Source organism: Ailuropoda melanoleuca, chromosome 4 (genome assembly GCF_002007445.2).
Source record: "Ailuropoda melanoleuca isolate Jingjing chromosome 4, ASM200744v2, whole genome shotgun sequence".
In the NCBI taxonomy this organism is placed as follows: Eukaryota; Metazoa; Chordata; class Mammalia; order Carnivora; family Ursidae; genus Ailuropoda; species Ailuropoda melanoleuca.
Window position 1 is genome coordinate 13,489,572 of NC_048221.1, and position 19,563 is coordinate 13,509,134.

General features: G+C 53.0%; 1 protein-coding gene across 2 annotated transcripts in view; it reads right to left on the reverse strand.

The window, feature by feature from the left end:
* Nucleotides 1–19,563, reverse strand: part of ELL (elongation factor for RNA polymerase II) — a 66,529-nt gene that overhangs the window by 40,593 nt on the left and 6,373 nt on the right. The window contains exon 1 of one of the 2 annotated variants that reach the window (XM_034658085.1): nucleotides 11,066–11,137. The exons of the other annotated variant lie outside the window; for it this stretch is intronic. Coding sequence (XP_034513976.1) covers nucleotides 11,066–11,122 — 57 coding nt within the window. The 5' untranslated portion in view covers nucleotides 11,123–11,137. Of the gene's footprint in view, nucleotides 1–11,065; nucleotides 11,138–19,563 lie in introns of those variants that run through there. 2 annotated transcript variants of the gene reach the window in all.

The following is a 19,563-nucleotide window of genomic DNA, read 5'->3' on the forward strand; positions in this document are numbered from 1 at the left end:
GGAGGGGCCAGGTCCACACGCTGGCCTCGGCCCCTCTATCCCCACGGTGGCAAATACCCAAACTGCCAAACCTCAGATCTCGTTTTATGTGTTACCACTCACGTTCTGGGACAGAACAAACTCAGACACAGAACTCCAGTCCCCGGCCCCTCGCTCTGCTCCCGGGACCTGAGACTTCTCTGTCTAGGCAGGAGCCAACTTCAGGAAGGTGTGTCCTTGGCCTCTCATCTCTCTCACAGTCCTTGACCAGGCCAATGAAAACACATGGGAAACGCGGATCAACGAGCAAGAAAACACACAGCACTTTGCAATAATGCTCTTCTGACGCCTCACGAGGAGACTGAATGCTGGGTGGGCTTCTCTTGTTTTTCTAACTCAACTAAAACTCATCACACCGGGCACTGAATTCAGTGTCAACCTTCACTCTGCCCAGAGCCGGTGGGCAGGGGTGGAGAGCATGACAGCCCCACTTCCCAGACAGCTGAGAGAGGATCGAGTGACGGTGGAGGAAGCTGAGGGCCTGACCTCACCGGGTCCTCCGTGGTACGGCCCGGGATGCGGGCTGCCCAACGCTCCACATCTCACAGTGGGAACAGCTTGCACGTCTCCCATCTCATCGCCCACCCCCTGCAAAGTGCCACAAACTTGTCCCCAGAGATGCAGGCCCAAATCACAGACAAAGAAAGCCCTGGCTGCAAACCCAGCCTTCTCTCTCCTTCGAGGCGCAATGGTACCCCATGGCCTCTGGTCAGTGCCTACTGAAAGATCACTCTCCTACATCCCTATCACACACACAGCATGACCTGCAAGCAGGGAGCTGCCAGGTCAGGGAACTTTCCCAGCCGCAGCACTCAGTGTTGGTCCAGCCCTGCCACCTGGGCATACGCTGATTCCATAGCGTCTCCACCCCCACCAGCCCTAGCAAAGCCTCCAGATAACGCCAGCCTCCAACCGGCCTGGGTGTCAGTTCCAGGCCGTGCTCAACACACACCCTCTACCAGCTTTATCAGTGCACTGGAGTAAATCTTAACTGCTCAGGAACACAGAGAAGGCAGAGCCTGACACTTGCCAGCCAGGGCCCTGGGAACCAGGACTGCCTCTGAGCCAAGGAGGCTGCTTCTGTCAGAAGGCCGGTTCAGAGACTCGACCTTGGAACACAGGGCGAGGTTCACCTGGGAAATCCCTTCTGAGACCTCCAAAGACAACCCTGAGGCTTCAGGGGAATGTCTGGACAAGCCAACCTCCCCAGAGAGCGGGGTCACTCTCTCTTGTTCTAGAAGCTCTAATACTTTGAGCCAGAATACTCCAAACATCTCATAGAAGTGTCAAAATTGTCTGGGGCTCTGCGCCCACCCACATGGCAGTTCTAAGTCCCTCGGTCATTGGCAACACACTCTTGCTGACACCAGAGGAGGGCACTGGGTCCAGGGTTCAACTGGGCCTACTCTCTAATGAGAGCAGAGCAGATGTGACCAACACATGTAACGTGGGTACAGTGAAGCCTCAGAAAGCCAAGCCAGCTGCCCTCAGCCCATGGTATTCCTTCTCCTGGAGGAGTGAGTAGGCACTGTGCAGGGAGCCAGGCTTGGGATTCGGGGATCAGGGCTGGGCTAGGTCCTGCAGGGAGGCTCCAGGACCAAACAACACCCTGCATCCTGCACCCACAGAGCACCACCATGTTTCCTCAGTGAGGTTCCCTGCAGCCGTCAGGCACTCAGCTCTCATCACTATCAGAGCCAAGGACAGATCAATCCCTTCAGATCCTGGCTTGGCCTCCAGGGGGCCTAATTGTTGTCTTTGGGACAAGATCCTTTATCACTTGGGACAAACAGAATGGACCTTCCCGGAATAATCTGGACTTTCAGACTCTGGAGGCTCAGGAGCTGTGGCGCCCAGAGGGAAAGAGCCTATCTACCCATCCAGCTATAATCTTAGCCACGGGCTCCAGACCTATCCAAAGAAAGGCACTCCGCCTGCTAGCCCCACCTGGTGCTGAGTGTGGCCCCTCTAAGTGCCGGCAGGCTGGCTGAAGAACATCTGAGGGGCACGCACCCTCAACTACCCACCCCCCGAAGGAGCCTGGCAGGGGAGCAGCTGAGGGAAGTTCGTCCCACACTGCTGCTTTACACGGCAGCTGCGGCCTGGCTCCCATGACACAAAAGGATCAGTCCGTTCTTGGGTTAAGTCATATGTAAGCATCCACCAAGATCCACCAACTGAGTACTCCACAGAAAGATGGGCCATCCCTTCGAGCACACGGCCCAGTAAAAAAGGGCGCCAAACTGGGCTCATCCTGCAAAGCACACGGGGCAGTGGTACCGCCTCTTGTGTGGTGAGGACACAGAGCAGCATGGGATCTGCTAGGTGCCCAGTACCCCCGGGCCTCAAGAGCCTGGCCATAGGGACCTCCTATGTACAAGGCCATGCATTTCCAGGGTCAGCTTCAGGGAGACGAGGAAACAGGCCCAGGGAAGCCAAGCAACTTGCTCAAGGTCACCTACCCAGTAAGCAGCAGAGGATGCACTTGAACTCAGGACCCTCCTCAAATAAGGAGGGAGCAGGGGTGCCTGGGTGGCTCAGCCGTTGAGCGTATGACTCTGGCTCAGGTCGTGACCTTGGGGTCCTAGGACTGAGGCCCCCACTGGGCTCCCCGTTCCGCAGGGAGTCTGCTTGTCCCTCTCTCTCTGCCCTTCCTCCTGTTTGTGCTCACTCTCTCTCTCAAATAAATCAATAGGAAATTCTTAAAAATAATGAGGGAGCAGGCCCTCTGCTACTTTGGATGTCTCTCTTCTCCTGGCTTCCCTTCCTTCCACATCGATGGGGTCATGCTGCTTTGGACATGCCTGCTACTCTCCAAAGCTGGCTAACCAGCCTCCTCAGCTGGGGCTATGCGGGGCACTCCCCATTTCTGCAGCTCTGCTTTCCTTAACCCACCTGCTGGGGAAGAGCCTTGCCCCGAAAACACGAATGAGCCAGAAGTCTGAAACTGTCAACAGCCTTTTTACAGAACATTTTGTCACCTGCCTAAAAAACAAAAGTGACTGATCTCAGCTCAGAGTGACAAGATGAGCATCACGTAGTTGCCAAAAGCTGATGTGCCCCAGAAACCAGGAGGCAGCTCAAGTTCTGCTGAGCAAACTGCAGATCCAGGTAAGAACTGCGTAGTTGTAACGAGGATTCCTTTCAGGAGCCGTAGCACAATCCTCAGAGCTTCAGAAGAGTATTTCTTAAAGTATGTAAAATCAGACAATCTCACTGTCATGGAGAGGTCTGGGGACAGCAGTCCAAGCCCAGGTGGACTCCAGGCTGGACACCTCCCTGTCACATTGACCAGGCTCACCCCTGCCATGTTCCCTCCTGAGTGGACCTTCTCACTCACTGACATCCAGACACTGTACCCCTTTCCCAGCCAGCTCCACCAGCTCCCCCAGCTCCTCCCAGCCTCCTAAGAGGCGGGCTCCAATCTTATACAAGCATCCGTCAAATCTTGCCCTGCAGCCCTCGGGCCCACACTGGCCCCCTTTAGGGTTCTCAAACCCAGCACTTGTGTGAACCCCCATCTATGGCATTGCTCCTGGGATCCACCCCACTGACTTCTCAACAGAAGGCTCCTCAGATAGACTTCCCACCAGGCACACTCCCTCAGACCCCTGCCACCAACTGAGGACATCTCCCTGACCAACATGCTAAAATGGTCTCTCCCTATTTGAAGGTGAGTCCTAGGAGGAGACTATGTCCCATCATAGCTGATCCCCAGGGCCTAGAGCCTGGCACCAGGCTGACAGAGGCTCAAGGCAGCCCCAGCTACACCGTGTGGCAGGTGAGACATGCTGCTTCCAAAAGCAGGGAATAAGCGCCACTGCCCGGTTCTCTCTCCTAGACGTGATCTGGAAACAAGCCCAAACTCACAGAAAAGCCGCAAGGGTGCAAAGAACACCCAAATGCATTTAAACCCCACGCTGACCCTCAGCATGTGGGTTTTCTCCCTGCACCCTCCCAACACGCACACCATCATATACCAACCAACTCAGGTGCACATGCTTCCTTTCCTGGATCACCAGAGAGCAAGCTTCACACATCACCACGTTTCAACCCTAACACACGGCATGCTTCGGGAACGTGAAGGTATTCTCTTCCACAACCGCACGGCAGCAGCCAGCCTCACTACGCTCATTATTTTTTTTTTTAAAGATTTTATTTATTTATGTGACAGAGAGACAGCCAGCGAGAGAGGGAACACAGCAGGGGAGTGGGAGAGGAAGATGCAGGCTCCCAGCGGAGGAGCCCGATGTGGGACTCGATCCCGGAATGCCGGGATCACGCCCTGAGCCGAAGGCAGACGCTTAACAACTGCACTACCCAGGCACCCCACTATGCTCATTATTAACAGGACATTTCGCACCACTGTCCACCTTCCACACTGCAACTCAACTCAGTGGTGTCCTCGCATCACTCTCCCTCTGGCGAGGAGAACGGCATACCACGATGAGCCACCCATCTTGAAAGCCAGCTTTAATCTGGAAGTTTCTCAACAGTTCTTTGACATTTAGGCACTGCCATTTTTGGATAATTTGGGACAGCACCCCTTGCTTGACTAGAGTGTGCCACATTTCAGGTCTGCCTCATGCAACCCACGATGAAACTCACTGTGTGTTCCAGATGCAGGCCTCGAGGTGACAGTGGCCCTCCATAGCACCCCACCATTAGCACACGGAGTCTGTCTGCCTTCACAGCACCATGAATACTGATCACCCCGGCAGGGCCGCCCTGCTCAGCCCACCTTCTCCCTGTGCAGCTCACGGTGGATGCCTTCTCCCAACTCACAGTCCGGGTCCGACCCTGCCATCCACAGCTTCAGTGTTGTGGCCAGAAAACCAAGTTCCTGTCTCTAGCAGCCTCAGCATCCTACAGTAAGCAGGAGCCTTCCCTTCTCCTCGATCATTTACTTCCATGTTTGCCATCGGCAGTGTGATGGTTAATTTTATGTGTCAACTTGGTTAGGTCACAGAACCCAGCTGTTGGCCAAACACCAGTCTAGATGCTACAGCAAAGACATTTTTTAGATGGGAAAAACATTTAAATCAGTAGACTTTGAATAAATTATCCTCCACAATGTGGGTAGGTCTCATCTAATAAGTTAAAGGCCTTACAAGCCAAAAGACCATGGTCTCCTGGAGAAAAAAAGAATTCTGCCTCCAGACTGCCTTTGGACTCAAGATATATCATCAGCTCTTCCCTGGGTCTCCGGCCTGCCAGCCTGCCCTGCAAATTTGGACTTACCAGCTCACCACTGCATGAGCTGATTCCTTAAAAATAAATCTCCCTCCCTCTTGCTCTCTATTGGTTCTGTTTCTCTGGAGAACCCTAATACAGACAGATTCGTGGAGTGCCTTTTGCAATGGCCTCAAATGCATTACAGTCCTTAATTATCTTGATGCTGAGATTGTCCCAGGCTGGCTCTGGAGCCCTTGGTATTAGCTCCGGACCCATCCCTGCCCTCCTCTAAGCCCTCCCTGAAGTCCTGGCACCACCTGGCCTGTTGCAGCAACAAGAGTGGCATTTCCCACCTCTCTGAGGAGTCCTGGTTCCAAGACTGAGACCTGGAAGCTTCCTCATCTGTCAGAGCAACTTTCAGAAGCCCCCACCAGGATAGCTCCTGAGGGCACTGCATCAGAGAAAGCCCATAGGACAGTGCTTGAACTTGGGGTGTTCCTGCACTTGAGTGGTAAGGAAAAAAAATGTATCTATTTCCACTAACTGAAATTTAGCATTTCTTTCAGTTACAAACACATTTGACCTTGAACAACACTGGCTTAAACTGCAAGGGTCACTTACACATAGGTTTTTTTTTGAGAAATACAGTAATAGTACTTAAATGTATTTTCTCCTCACGATTTTTTTTAAGGCAGAGGGAGAGAGAGACTCTCAAGCGGCTGTATACCTGGCCTGCCACAGGGTTCCATCTCACCACCCTGAGATCATGACCAGAGCCAAAATCAAGAGTCGGACACTTAACCGACTGAGCCACCCAGGCGCCCCTCCTCCTTATGATTTTCTTAGTAACGTTTCCTTTTCTCTAGCTGACTTTGTAAGAATACAATATATAATACATAAGACATTCAAAACATGTTAATTGTGTATGTCGTCGGTAAAGCCTCTGGTCAATAGTAGGCTATTAAGTTTCTTTCTTTCTTTTTTTTTTTTAAAGATTTTATTTATTTATTCGAAAGAGAGAGACAGCCAGCGAGAGAGGGAACACAAGCAGGGGGAGTGGGAGAGGAAGAAGCAGGCTCCCAGCAGAGGAGCCTGATGTGGGGCTCGATCCCAGAACGCCGGGATCACGCCCTGAGCCGAAGGCAGACGCCCGATGACTGAGCCACCCAGGCGCCCCAGGCTATTTTGTTTCTGAGGAGTCAAAAGTCATACACAGATTTTCAACTGTGTGGCGGGGTCAGCGCCCCCAATCTCCACATTGGTCAAGGGTCAACTATGCAGCAGCACGAGGAGCATCAACTCTGATACGCTTTAGCACATCCAATGACAGTTGTGCTGATGCCTTCAAATGTTGTTTCACTCACCACTATTTCTAAATTACAATGTATGTAGCGGCAATTAAACCTCATCATTTGACACATTAAGTTTGTTACTAGGTCACATGTTTCTCTTTAACACTTTACTCGCTCTTCACATAGCACACTGCTTTGGTAATTCTACATATTTTGGGCATCTGAGAGGGATCCGTGTCCAGAAAAGACCAAGGCCCCTGCCCAGGACTCACTGTCTTGACAGGACCTGCCCCAACTGAGGTTCAGCCATGGATGGCTTCATTGGAAGGGTACTTATAAAGTCAACTGGAGTTCAAAAAAGAAAGAAAGAAAGAAAGAAAAACTTAGCCTCACTAATCTGCTGTTTCTAAACCAATATTTACTCCTGGTGGCAGAAAGTCAGAGTAAGGACTCACCAGAAAAGCCACGTAACGCTAGCTCAGGCATGGAACATCGATACCCCAATCTCCATACCAGTGCTGCTGGGAGACCAACATCCCTGGTGTTTCCTGGTACCTACAGGGGTAGGGTAGGGGGTCTCCATGCAGCAGGGAACACATGGACAAATTTCACGAGCATTTGGTTCTAGTTATTAAAAATGCCATAATTACATCATGAACACAGGTGCACTTGGGCACAAGACATCACATGACTGAGAGGTCTGCCCACCCCCCACCCCAGGCTCTATTGGGAGCCCCTGCCTACCCCCTGCCTGGACTCTTTTGAGCCTCCCCTTCTTGGGAACCTCCCACAGGTTTCCAGGTTGGCAAAAACGGTGCTCCCTGGAGTGGCTACCCCTTCTGCCCCAACTCCCCCTACCCCCTGGCAGCCAGTGCCTGTGCACTGTCCTCAGTTCAACCTCCATCAGCACGCCAGGCTGGGAGGCCCTGCCCAAACTCAAGTACTCTGCACGTACTCTGCACATCCTTCTCTTCACCTCTGGGCCCCACCTAGGCCTGACCACAGGGAACTGAGGTATCTTGTAAACTCAGTGACCTACTTATAAATTCGGCATTCAGTAACGAGCAAGGCAGCTTCCGACGCCAACCTCCAGCATTTTGACCCAAATGAGGTGCCACTTTGCATGGCCACCAGGGCCTAAAGCACATGGGTGCCCCCTTGCCCTCTCTGCCCAAGGTGTTCCCAGACCCTTCAATGACCAAGGGAGAGAGGTGACAACAGGCAAGCTGAAGCTGGGGAGGGCAGCTTGGAGCAGAGAGCTGGGCTCTGAGTCCAGCGGCCAGGCCACACACCCAGGCCTCTGCCTTCCTATTCTTGTGGCCTTGGGTAAATGGACAAGCTTCCCTGAGCCTTAGTTTCCTCTTCTGGAAAATAGGACCATGAAGACCTACTGGCCAAGCTGAGATGACTCCAGGAAAGGCTGGGACAAGTATGTGCCCCAGGCCCACCCTCATGATTCCCCCTGCTTAGATCCCCTCTAACCCCTAAAATGAAAAGCGCAGCTCTGAGTACCTCAACGAGCAGGCCAGGCCACACAGTGATCTCACCATGCTGCTGCTCCTGATCCAGTGTGGTTTCTAAAGCCAACAGGGACAAGCAGAGGCAAGCACAGGCTGCCTTCGTCTACTGCATCGAGACGAGACCACTAGGGCAACCAAGAAGGAAAGTGAGGGCTTATACCAATTAAGATAAACCATCTCTACAAGTCCAGGGATTTGTCTGAAAAATTAAAAAGGAAAAGGCAGGAGACAGTGAGAGGCAGCTGAGAGACCAGAGTGACAAGAGGGGCCACTGTCACCAGAGCTGCCCACCAGGCCATGCTGGAAAGCTCTGCCTTGCACCTTCCAGAAAAAACCCTCTCTGTACCACAGCTCCACAGAGCTTCCCCCGGACCCAGGCAGTATGATGACACTTCTGTCCCTTCTGGACTCTCCCAAACACACAGCCTGAGGCCTTCCTCTTGGGTGAAAACAAAGACCATTAAATGGGAGCGAGACACCCCACTCAGGAAGATAGAATGACATGAACGTGGCCTATTTTTCCATCTCTAACCTACCCAAGTGACCCAATGAGCAGGGCAGGCAAGACAGCCACAGAGGTGTCCCTTAACAAGAAAGACTCAACTCAGATCCACCAGGTTCCCACGCAGACACCTACAGGCACTCCCAAGTCAAATGTGAGAATGTGACAGCAATGAGCCAAGACCACCATGCCTGAGCGTGTGACACGTGGCTTGTCTGAGGGGAGGAGAGCTCCATGCGAGCCCCTATGGGCAGAGTGTGTCCTTGCGTCATCCAGAAACCTCCTCCGCATGCAAGAAGGGCTCAAGCACTGACCTGAGAAGATGCTGGCCAAAATTCTGAAAGCGGCAGGAGCTCCTGGAGCATTTTACAACCCAGGTGTACAACAGAGCAACTGCCGCCCTCCAGCAGCACTCCCCAAGGGTGCCGTGGGAAAGTGCCACTGCGACCACTCAGCTGCTCTCAGGGCCACACCAGGCCAGACCAGACCTGAATACAAGCCACACTGGACAGTTACCTGCGCTCAAAGATAAATAAAACCAAGTCAGATGCAAGAAACAACTTTTTAAAAACATTACTAGAAAGGTAGTTTGGGTAGAAGGAACAGTGAGGCGAGCCTCGGTGACTGGAGGAGCACAGTGGCTCACTATGGCTATAATATCAAGTCTTCCAAGTAAGCAAACATCACATCAGTAACAAGAAACATCCAGAAGGAAAGATCAGGTCTCCTGGCTTCCTGAAACTTGCCAACCCAAGGTCATTATAATCATTTTACTTCAGGCCTGAAATTAAATTTTGGGAGCAGCTCATGATGTGCGCCATCACAGGAGCAGAAGCTGGCCGGACTCCAGGCCGGCCGCATCTGCCGGAGGAGGGCCAGAAGGTCTATTTAGGAAAGGAAAACGGAACTGTCTTGCTGGCGCTGGGCAGTCGCATGTATCAGCAGTGAGATGCACAGTACGATCCAAACCCTTTCTGGACTTCTAGGCTAGGAACCCATAACTGACCAGGACAAGAGGCCTGGTTAACTCTCAAGGCCTTTTTAAGGCCCTCCGTCGCGGCCTGAGGCTGGTCTGGCTTCACACCACCACCTTGCTGCCCACCATACCGGGAGGTGAACAAATGTCACACAGCCAGGGGCCTGGGTTACAAAGAACTCAACATGAAACTCACAGACGCAGGCAGGAATGACAAAGTTAAAGCCACTAAAACAGCCCTGGTCCTGAGCTCCCCCCTCCATATCACTCCTGGACACTCAAACCCAGCCCAGGGCTGGAGGGAAAGGGCCCGACCTCCCTTGAAAGCTGAGGCAGTGCCTGAAGGTGTCATATCCCTTCCTTACAGGAGATCTAGATCTGAGCAGCACCCCTGCCCAGCTTCCACATCAATCGACCAGTCCTAGCAGGGACAGGGAACCAAGGGCTCAAGAACAGGAATGATACACTAGGCCACTGACAGCTACTGGGAACTGAAAGCAAAACTTCTGTCTCAGTGCCTAGCAGCTGAGATCGGAAGATTCACTTCCGCTTCAGGATGTGCCATTTAAAAGCTGTGTGACAGGGGCACCTGGGTGGCTCAGTCGGTTAAGCATCTGCCTTCACCTCAGGTCATGACCCCAGGGTCCTGGGTTCAAACCCCACATTGGGCTCCCTCTCAGCACGGAGGGAGCTGCTTCTCCCTCCCCCTCTGCCCCTCCCCCAACTTGTTCGCGCACGCACGCTCTCTCTCTCAAAAGTAAATAAAATAAAATGTAAAAATTAAATTAAATTAAAAAATAAAAGCTGTGGGACCTAAGAAAGATACTTAACTTCCCTGTCTTGGTCTCACAGGGCTGGTGATCTAGCTCTCTAGGCTGCTGACACAAGGTATGGAACAGCACAAACCAGCTCTGCCACACACATGACCTCTAGCTCCCACTTCCAAGTTTCTGAGTGCTGTAAAATAAAGCATTGCAACATTCCTGGGGAAGAAGAAACAAACAAACAAAAACCAACCCTGACACAAGCAAGGGGGCAAGGCCACCAGAGTCAGGGAGACCACCCCTTAACTGGCCAGGCGACTTTGGGTGATGATGGATGTCATGCTTGCACTAATCAGTTTTCTCATCTGTGAAATGGGAATGATCCCATTCTTGACTTTCAAAGGCTGTAGTCAGGGCATGGCAAGTTTACCCCCTCAACCTTGAGAGGCAATGCAGAGGTAACATGCACGTGATCTCACTGCATCAGTTCTCTCTGGGTGCACCAGGAGGCCCCACCAGGGACAGCCGATGGGACAGGCCCTAACAAAGGGAGTGCCCCTGCCCCCAAACCAAGAGAACCACAGAACCTTTCCCAAAATTGCATCAACAACTTCAAACAATATTCAGCAAAGTAATAACAAGCAATTAACAATAATAAGTGCTCATTTAAGTAAAACACGGCTACCAGCCATGCTCATGCTCCCACACCTGTCACATATGTGGTAGGTATCACCACAATAAGTCTGGTGCGTGTTCAGCATCTGAGTGAACCCCCTCAGGTGATGCCAAGAACTCACCATGTGGATGTCTGTCGTGGATTGCTTTAACAGCTGCCCCACCAGCCCTCCAGTCATGATATCTGAAATCCTGCACACAGAATGTGGTTTTCTCCAAGCAGGACTGCTGGCACCTCCCTCCTCCAACTACCTTCTCTGACAGAGGCAGAAATGGGAAATGTCCTTGCAGGAGGAAGGGATGGAGGGACAGAGGAGGAACCATGAACTTTAAGGAAGAGGCTGTGTGGTCAGAGCTGACAGTGCACCCTTGACCCTGCAGAGGTCACCATGGCACAGGTGCCCAGACCTCCCGATGAGCCTCTGCTCTGCACCAGGGACAGGAAGCACTTCACATGGCCTAGCACGATGGCCCTGACTGACTGTCCCTGCTTCTAAGAGTCAGCAGTTGTGGGCTTGAACGTGATATGTGTATGAACTGACTTTGGGAACCATCAGGGGCCATACAGAATTTAGTAGTATTTTCCAATTCACAAATGCCACTTTAGTTTTTTCAATAATATGTCACTAAGAGAAGGTGAAGCAAACCCAAGATCCTGGAAAAGAGCCTGACAACACAGCCTGAGTGCTTCAAAGTCACCAGCTAGCTGGGTCCACAGTCATACTCAAGGTAATGACAAAAGGCTGCTGGGTGCCAACTTCACACATTTAATTCACCAGAGCAGAGCCTTAAGTAAGCACCACTTCCAGCCGCCAACTGAGGCCAAAGCTCACAGCAAGAGAGGGGATCCTGCTCCATGAGGAGCATGGTGGGTCACACCAGGGAGAAGGAATGAGCATACCACGATGCCACCCTCACCCTCTCAGCCAGCAGACAGCACTCAGAGAGAGAACCAGGGTCAACCTGTGCTGGAGAAAGCCCCATTAAAAGACAGACCAACCAACAGGAAATGGCAATGAACAGAGCACAGACTGAAAAGATAGCTGCAAGTGGTTGAAACACATGAGAAGTCATCAGCAAAATGACGACAGGGAGGTATCATTTTTGCCCAGCACTACCACAAAATTAGGAAGAATCAGATAATCTGGTGTGCAAGAGGAAGTGGGAAAGGCATGGTGGAGTTGGGGGGTGGAGGGAATAAGTCGCAATCCACGGGGCAGAAGCTCAGAGCTGGGCCCTCCCTTGGGTCTGTGTGGGCAGGCTGGGCCAGCGTCTCAGGCCAGGGGCCACTTGCTTAGGCGAGGATGGACAGGAGTCATGAGGTGGGACCCACGGGCCTCGGCAGGATATGCATGAAGAATGCAATCCCAGGCACTTCCCGCAGGTATGGCTGACACACCTGGCTGGTGCCCAAGAGCGGGTTACAACACGTAAGCAAAATAAGTCAGAAGCCACTGATCCAGAAAAGGAAGGTCCAATCAAATCTACAGGCTCACAGCAAAGTCCTGGTGTGTGCTGCCCTCCCACGCACACTCTGTCCTGGGGAGAGTCTTGGGCTCTGGGAATGTGCCTCTCGATGGGTAGGAGGGTGAGGAGGCAGGGAGGGCATGGACACTGGAGAGGAGACTTCCAAAGAAAGGCCCTGGGCAGCCAAGGAGACCACACCGGAGTCTGAGCAGCAGAGTCCCCAGGCACGCTGGGAGGGTGATTTGGGCATGGGAGACACATGACCAGCAATCACTCACTGCCACTATAAGCATCCCCCAGTGGCACTGAGTGGCACCACTACCCAGCTGGTTGAGACGAGGTGTTTGTAACCAGTGGAAGAAGCCCTGTGTTAGGCCATCATATGTCCCAGAGCTGTGGGATAGGAAGGCCCCAGGAGTGGCCCCTATCACTGTGGCTCAATATCCTCCAGTAAGAACCCACCCTCTTGGGGCACCTGGGTGGCTCAGTCGGTTAAGTGATTTCAGCTGAGGCTATCTCAGGGTTGTGGGTTCGGGCCCTGCACTGAGCTCCACACTGGGTGTGAAGCCTACTTAAAAAAAAGAAAAAATAAATAAAATAAAAAGAACCCACACTCTCAGTCCAGCCAGAGATGAACAAGGGCTCCAGGACAGCACGGGACCCGGGGAACACGCAGAGCCACCCTGGGGTGATGAGCCACAGGAACACAGGACAGGCCCCGTGGCTGTGGGTAGAGAGAGGCTTCCGGGAGCCGTGACCACAGAGCTATCTATGCTGACAGGGCACTTTCTATGGGGCCTGGGCATGACAGGAGTGAGTCAGGAGAGGATGGAAGGCTTCTCAGGTGAGGGGGGCGAGGAGCACAGGCCCCTGAGCAGCGGGCACTCGCCCCGAGGTGTACTGCGATGACAGTGCCACAGGCAAGGTAGCCAGAATGCAGACTGAGCTGGCTTCAGTCAATCCTGCAAACAAGGACCACTAACCCCACCACCACAGAAAATCCTGCAACCAGCTAAATTAGGAGCAAATGTTCAGAATTGAAAAGTTAAATGTCCCCCACCAAGGATGTTCCAGTACCCCAAACATGGGAGCTCCCCAAACGCCACCTTTGAAGGAAGACAAACCTCAATGAGGACATCTGCCACCTGTTACATCGCGAAGTGCCAGGATATGGGGCATGCAGCATGGTCAGTGTTTTGTGAGGAAAACCCATGACCTCCATCTTTCTGCTTCTGAACCAACTTAGGGAAGAAGTTTGGGGACCATAAATGCAGAACCCAAAAGCCCCTGCCCAGGGAAACCACTCAGCAGTCTGGCCATGTGTGCCAATGCCAGGCACGAGCCTGGTTGCTTGGAACATACAGGCTGGGGCCTCAAGCAAACGGCCCTGATGCTGCTGTCCAGGGCACCCCCGCACAGACAGGTTCCAGGGACTGGGAGCACCCTGCAGGGGAAGGCAGTGCCCGCAACCACACAAGGCCAAGAACTTGCCATGGGCCACCAGCTCCTGGACATAGCCAGGGTGCACTGTAGGACTCCTTGGCCCCCAGTCCTGTCACCTACATTATAAAGTGGCACTTTACATCTGGTTTTACTTGGTAAAAAGGGAATTCAGCTCAAAAAGAAAAGTGTTAAAATCAGTATGGCACACCAGGCGCAGGCCCACTACTGGGAAGACGCCCTGAGCAGCCATGCCAAGGCACGTCTAACTACACTGGCCATCCACGGGCCCATGCTGCTGCTGCAGGCAGCTTCAGGGGTGAACACCACCTTCCTGAGCTGAGAACGGGGATAATGCAAGTGAAAAGGAGGTGGCAGGGCTTTTTTTATGGAAAAGGAAACTGGCAGAGCTGGAGAACAGCAAGAAAATCAAACACGAAATGGAGAGGCCTCCACCAAGGAGTTACCAGGTGTCACCAGGCCAGGGCTCTACCATGGGAACTGAGCTGCTAGTATCCAGACCCACAGCAAGATGCTCGCCCTTGGAGCAACAGAACAGACTGTGCAAGGTGAGCTGGACCAGGGGATCACACAGGAGCTGCCTCCCTCCTTGACATGGCCCTCCCACACCTTCATCCGATAACAAACGATTCACCGCGCCCCCGTGTGCTGAAGCGGACCCAGACAGCTGTGACAGAAGCAGGCTGACCTTGAGGGACACACTGAGTGCTGGAAGGCACATGGAGGAGGGGCCCTCCGACCAGAGATGTAACAGGAAGGGGCGGGGGGAGGGCCAGGAAGACCTGGAGGAAGAGTGTTCCAGGTGTAGGCACAGTGCACTGTCTTGAAGCCCAGAAGCATGTGATGCCCTGTGGTGCAGCGTGTCCTGGCCATCCTCCCGCCTCTCTGACCTATCACCCTGACCTTGGTACCCGAGGGAGAGGACCAGGCTGCTCCCTCGGCACATCCTTCCAGGCCTCCTCAGGGTATAGGCTCTTCCCCACCACTTGCTCAGGGCCCAGGAAAGCCACTTTTCCTGCAGGTCCTGGCAAATATCCTCTCACCGGGGGGCTCTTCTGGCCCAATAGCAGTATTAGAGCCCATGAGACTGTTACTCTTCACCTGGGACCCTCACTGCCCAGCACAGGGCCAGGCGCTGGAAGGCTGTTTGCTTGCTTCATGGTCATACCTGGGACCTGGCTGCAGTCTGGCCAAGGTTAAGGACACACACTGTGGGCCAGATGCCCAGGTCTCACTGGGACCCTACATGTGGACATTCCACTCACTATCCACTGCCCAGGCCTCACCTGGGCTGGAGAGTCTGGGGATGACCCACCAGGTGGCCACAGTGCGTGGAAGATATGCACACACGGCTTCATTTCAGGCCCTGGGTGATGGGTGCTCATCCACTGTGCAGATGGGCCAGGCTGGCACAGGGGCTGAGGAAGGCCGGTCCCGTAAGTGGGCACAGGACGGGGAGGCCAGCTGCTCTGTTAAGCGATCTGCCTGTGTGGGCTGACTGATGCCACTCCTGTTCTGTTTTTTAAGCGCAATCCTGTGACTCTCTGGGTTACCAAAATCTCAACACACATCCTGAGTAAAAATGATGACATGGGGCTCACTTTTCTAAATTTCCCCTAAATTTTCCGCAGACTTCAGGATTCCTCCTGGACTCCTACGTAAAACTGCTGTGCACATCTGATTTCTGTCGTGTTCATCTGTGACTGGGGCAGAGAGAAGGGGAAGCAGCTAGAGGCTTCAGAACCCTCAAGGGTGGAACCCGGTTTTCAGAACAGCAACACTCATCTCCCCAGAACTGGCCAACTTGCAGAGCTCAGACTGGGCCTCCTGACCCCACCTGTCAAGCCTAAGGTGAGCTCACCACCACCCACAAGGTTAATCAATAGGTTAAAAAGTAACAAGAAACGTTAGGCCCAACTTCACACAAACACAGCTATCCAGACTGCATCCTGGCTACGGCCCAACCGTGTCTACACAGGAGTTGTGTCCCCACTCCCCCCCCCAACATGCCTTGCAGCTGTCCTGAGACAGCCCCCTCTGTGGAAAGCCCTCCATAGCCACCACTGAGTCCTGCCACCAACTTGTCCAGTCAACAGGTCCTGGGGACTCACACAGACCCTGTAGCCTTGAGCACCCACAGAGCCAGCTGGCCTGGGGTCTACGGTGTCTGTGCCAGGAGACCCTTCACCCAGGGTACCAATGGAGGAGGAAAGTCTAACTTTCTGAGACATTTCAGGCCTTAATTATTCTCCTGAACAGCCGGGGCTACAGCATGTAAGGAAGACGCAGACATACAATGTAATGATGACCCCCACCCTGCAGGGTGGTAAACTGAGGCCCAAAGGGTGGTATCACTGTACAGTCAGTCCCTTCTCCCCTACTCCTCCCAGCCCTGTGTCCTGCTCTGAACTTCGCAGCCACCTAGCCATGTCAATACCAGTGAAGGTTTGGAAGCAATATAGACTGTTCCCCACCCTGGCCTTCAGCTGTCCAAGGGACAGCAGCTCAGACAGCTGGAACGTCTGTGCCTAGGCCCACTGGACACCCACATGAACCTCCTGGGTCTGCAGGCTGCTTCAGAACCAGCCCCAACTCACCCAAGGTGAGGCATCCATTCCACCACCTCCCCGCCTGAGCCCTACATCCTCCAATGACCTGCAACACCCCCAAGCTTGTCCGCCCCCTGAGCTTCACAACAGCAGAGGAACGCCCACACCTGCAACACGCAGTGTGCTTGCTCTTGACTAGCTGAGCCCCGGAAACAGCACCAGGAGCCCCAGGGAGAAAGCACGAAGGTAGTACCACATCCACTCAGACCAGCCACTCCCCAAAGCTGAGCTGTGCCTACCAGATCACATGCCTGGCAATTCCTATCACCCGAAAACATCCAGGCCTCAGTGAACTTACACGTGAGAGACCAAGACAAGAAAGAGGAGAGGCAGGTGGCAGAAGCCACGTGAAGATTCCAGAATGAAATGTTAATCAGAGCCACGGATCTGGGAAACAGACCCTAGTGAGTTGCCATCCACCCCTGAGGAGACAGGGGTCCAAAGCCTCGGGTCTTTTCAGAACAGCATCAGCCCAGCCCAACTTCTGCTGACAGCCTATGAGCCTTGCCCTGCATACCTGGGCACCAGCAAACCCTGTCCACTGGCCACATTCTCACAGCCCAGGATCACCCAGAGGATGGGATGGGGGCATTAACCTCATCTGTTCAGAGACAAGACAGGACCCTCCCCACAGAAACACTAGTTGACAGAGCTAAAGGGTGGGAGGGCCAGTATCATCAACTCCAGGCCAAAGCCCGTCTCAGAATCCTTCTTAACACAGCTCCACTTCCTGTCAGGAGGAACTGGCACAGATCACTGGGTCATGAGGCCCTGTGCTCAAGGCCCCCAACCAGCAGGACCCTGTGCACAGGTAAGGGTGCCAGCAAAGCCTCATCCTAGTGCCAAAGCAAGCTGGAGACAAGCTGAACACAGGCGACCAGTGCTGGTTGTCCTCATCCCACTTGCCAGATCCACTGTGAGCTGAGCACATTTCGCTGGAACAGGCAGACATCTGCAAGCGTCCAACACCAAAAATAGTGTGACCAGGGGAGGAAGGAACACACTCTTCTAGCTGTGACCTGTCTCTGCCTCAGACATCTCCCTGCAGTCTCTCCAGGAGGGGACGTCCCCCCCAGATCCTCCCCACCACACTGTAACCCCCTCACCCACCCAGCCTGCAGCAGTTCAATAGTCCCACCTGATTTTGAAAAGGGAGAAACAAAGTCAAAAGGTAAGAACAGCAGGGGCACCTGGGTGGCTCAGTAAATTGTGTGGCCAACCCTTGATCTTGGCTCAGGTCCTGATCTCAGGGACCTGGGATTGAGCTCCACTCAGCAGGGAACCTACTTCAGGATTCTCTCTCCCTCTTCCCCTGCCACACACGCCTGCGTGCTTTCTCTCTCTCTCTCTCAAATAAATAAATCTTGAAAGAAAGAGAAAGAAAAGAAAAAAAAGAAAAAAGAAAAGAAAGGAACAGCAAAATCATGCCATTTCTGCTGACAGAACCCAGAAACCTCAGCCCCTTGGCAGAGAGGCCTTCCTGAGAAGCCCTTCTCCAGGTTTTTCAGGCTGCTGGTATCTAATTCCGAATCCATTTATAGATGATACTCATCCTGAGCTGAGAACGCTCTGGAAGATTCACCAAGGCCCCCCAGGCCATGGAAAGCTCACTCCTAGGGAACAGGAGACACCTGCTGCCCACTGTCTCCACACAAGGGACCCATCTGAAGCCGCTGTCATCTGCTTTGTCCTTCATGCCATGAAGCACACGTTTGAAAGACACCAATACAAACAACCAACCCTTAATTGAGCACAATCCTCCCCTGGAAGATGACACTGGTCCCACTATAACCCCATGGAACTGAGGCTGAGGAGAAGAAGGGAAAGGAGGGGGATGCTGCAGCCAGAGCCTGACTCCAATGGGAGGCAGAGGCCCACCCTCCAGCTCCACCAGGGACACCCATGCTGGGCCCTTCCTCCCAGGCTGTGTGTGAATGTGTTTCCAGAGTTCACCAGGAGGTCACAAACAAAAAAGCCAGGCCCACCAGAGGCTGTGTCAGTCTTGCCGCTGTGCCTGAGAAAAGCTCCTGGGAAACTCAGGGACTTGCACATGGGGTGGGAAGCATTTCAAGTCTGCATGAAATCGGGAGGGGGGAGGGGGACACTCCCAGAGCAGACACCCTCAGGTTTGAGACAAATTAATCTACACTGAGCACATGCCCTCGGGTTAGCTACCACCCTCCAGGCATCCCATCAGTGAAATGAAGGGGCCAGAACAAAAGGATGTGCCAAGATGTCAGTCCAGCCCTGAGATGTGACAGGAAGCCACGACCCACAGGGTGGCATGCCACAGCACAGGGGCCCAGGGTGTGAGGCCTGGACAGCACACTCCACTAACACACATAGTCCTCATGTCACACACCCATCCCAATACTCCAAACCAGCAGCTCTCAAACTTTTTCCATAAAGGGCCAGAGAATCAATATCATAGGTTTTGAGAATTAGACAATCTCTGTCACAAAGACTCTGATGCTGTCATACAGCAAAAGCAGCCATAAACGATGCTTTTGTCCCAATAAAATATAAACACGGTTGGCAGGCTGGATTTGTCCCTTGGGTCATGGTTTACCAACATGTTTTAGACTCTAAGGTTGGCACTGAAAGAAGAGAATGCCATAACAGTCTAGTTCGTTGGCATCCTTATCCAATTCTGTTCACCTAACATGGCAACAAACATGCCAGAGGCCTTCGTTTTAGGGGCTAGCAGCTTTGGCAGCAACACTAGGCACAGCAGACTTCAGCTTCCTTGAGGACAAAAAGAGGTCCACTACCACAAATGGTATGGGGAAAGCTCTATCACTAACAGTACAGAAAACAGAGCCACCATGGGGTGCCTGGGTGGCTCAGTTGGCTGACTCTTGATTTTGGCCCAGGTCATGATCTCAGGGTCCTGGGATGGAGCCTTGCAACAGGCTCCATGCTCAGCAGGGAGTCTGCTTGGAGATTCTTTCCCTCTGCCCCCCATCCCCCTCACCCTGCTCACATGCGCACATGCTCTCTCTAAAGTAAATAAATGAATCTTTAAAGAATAAAACAAAGAAAGAAAGAGAGAGAAAGAGGGAGAGCGAAAAGAAAAGAGGGGG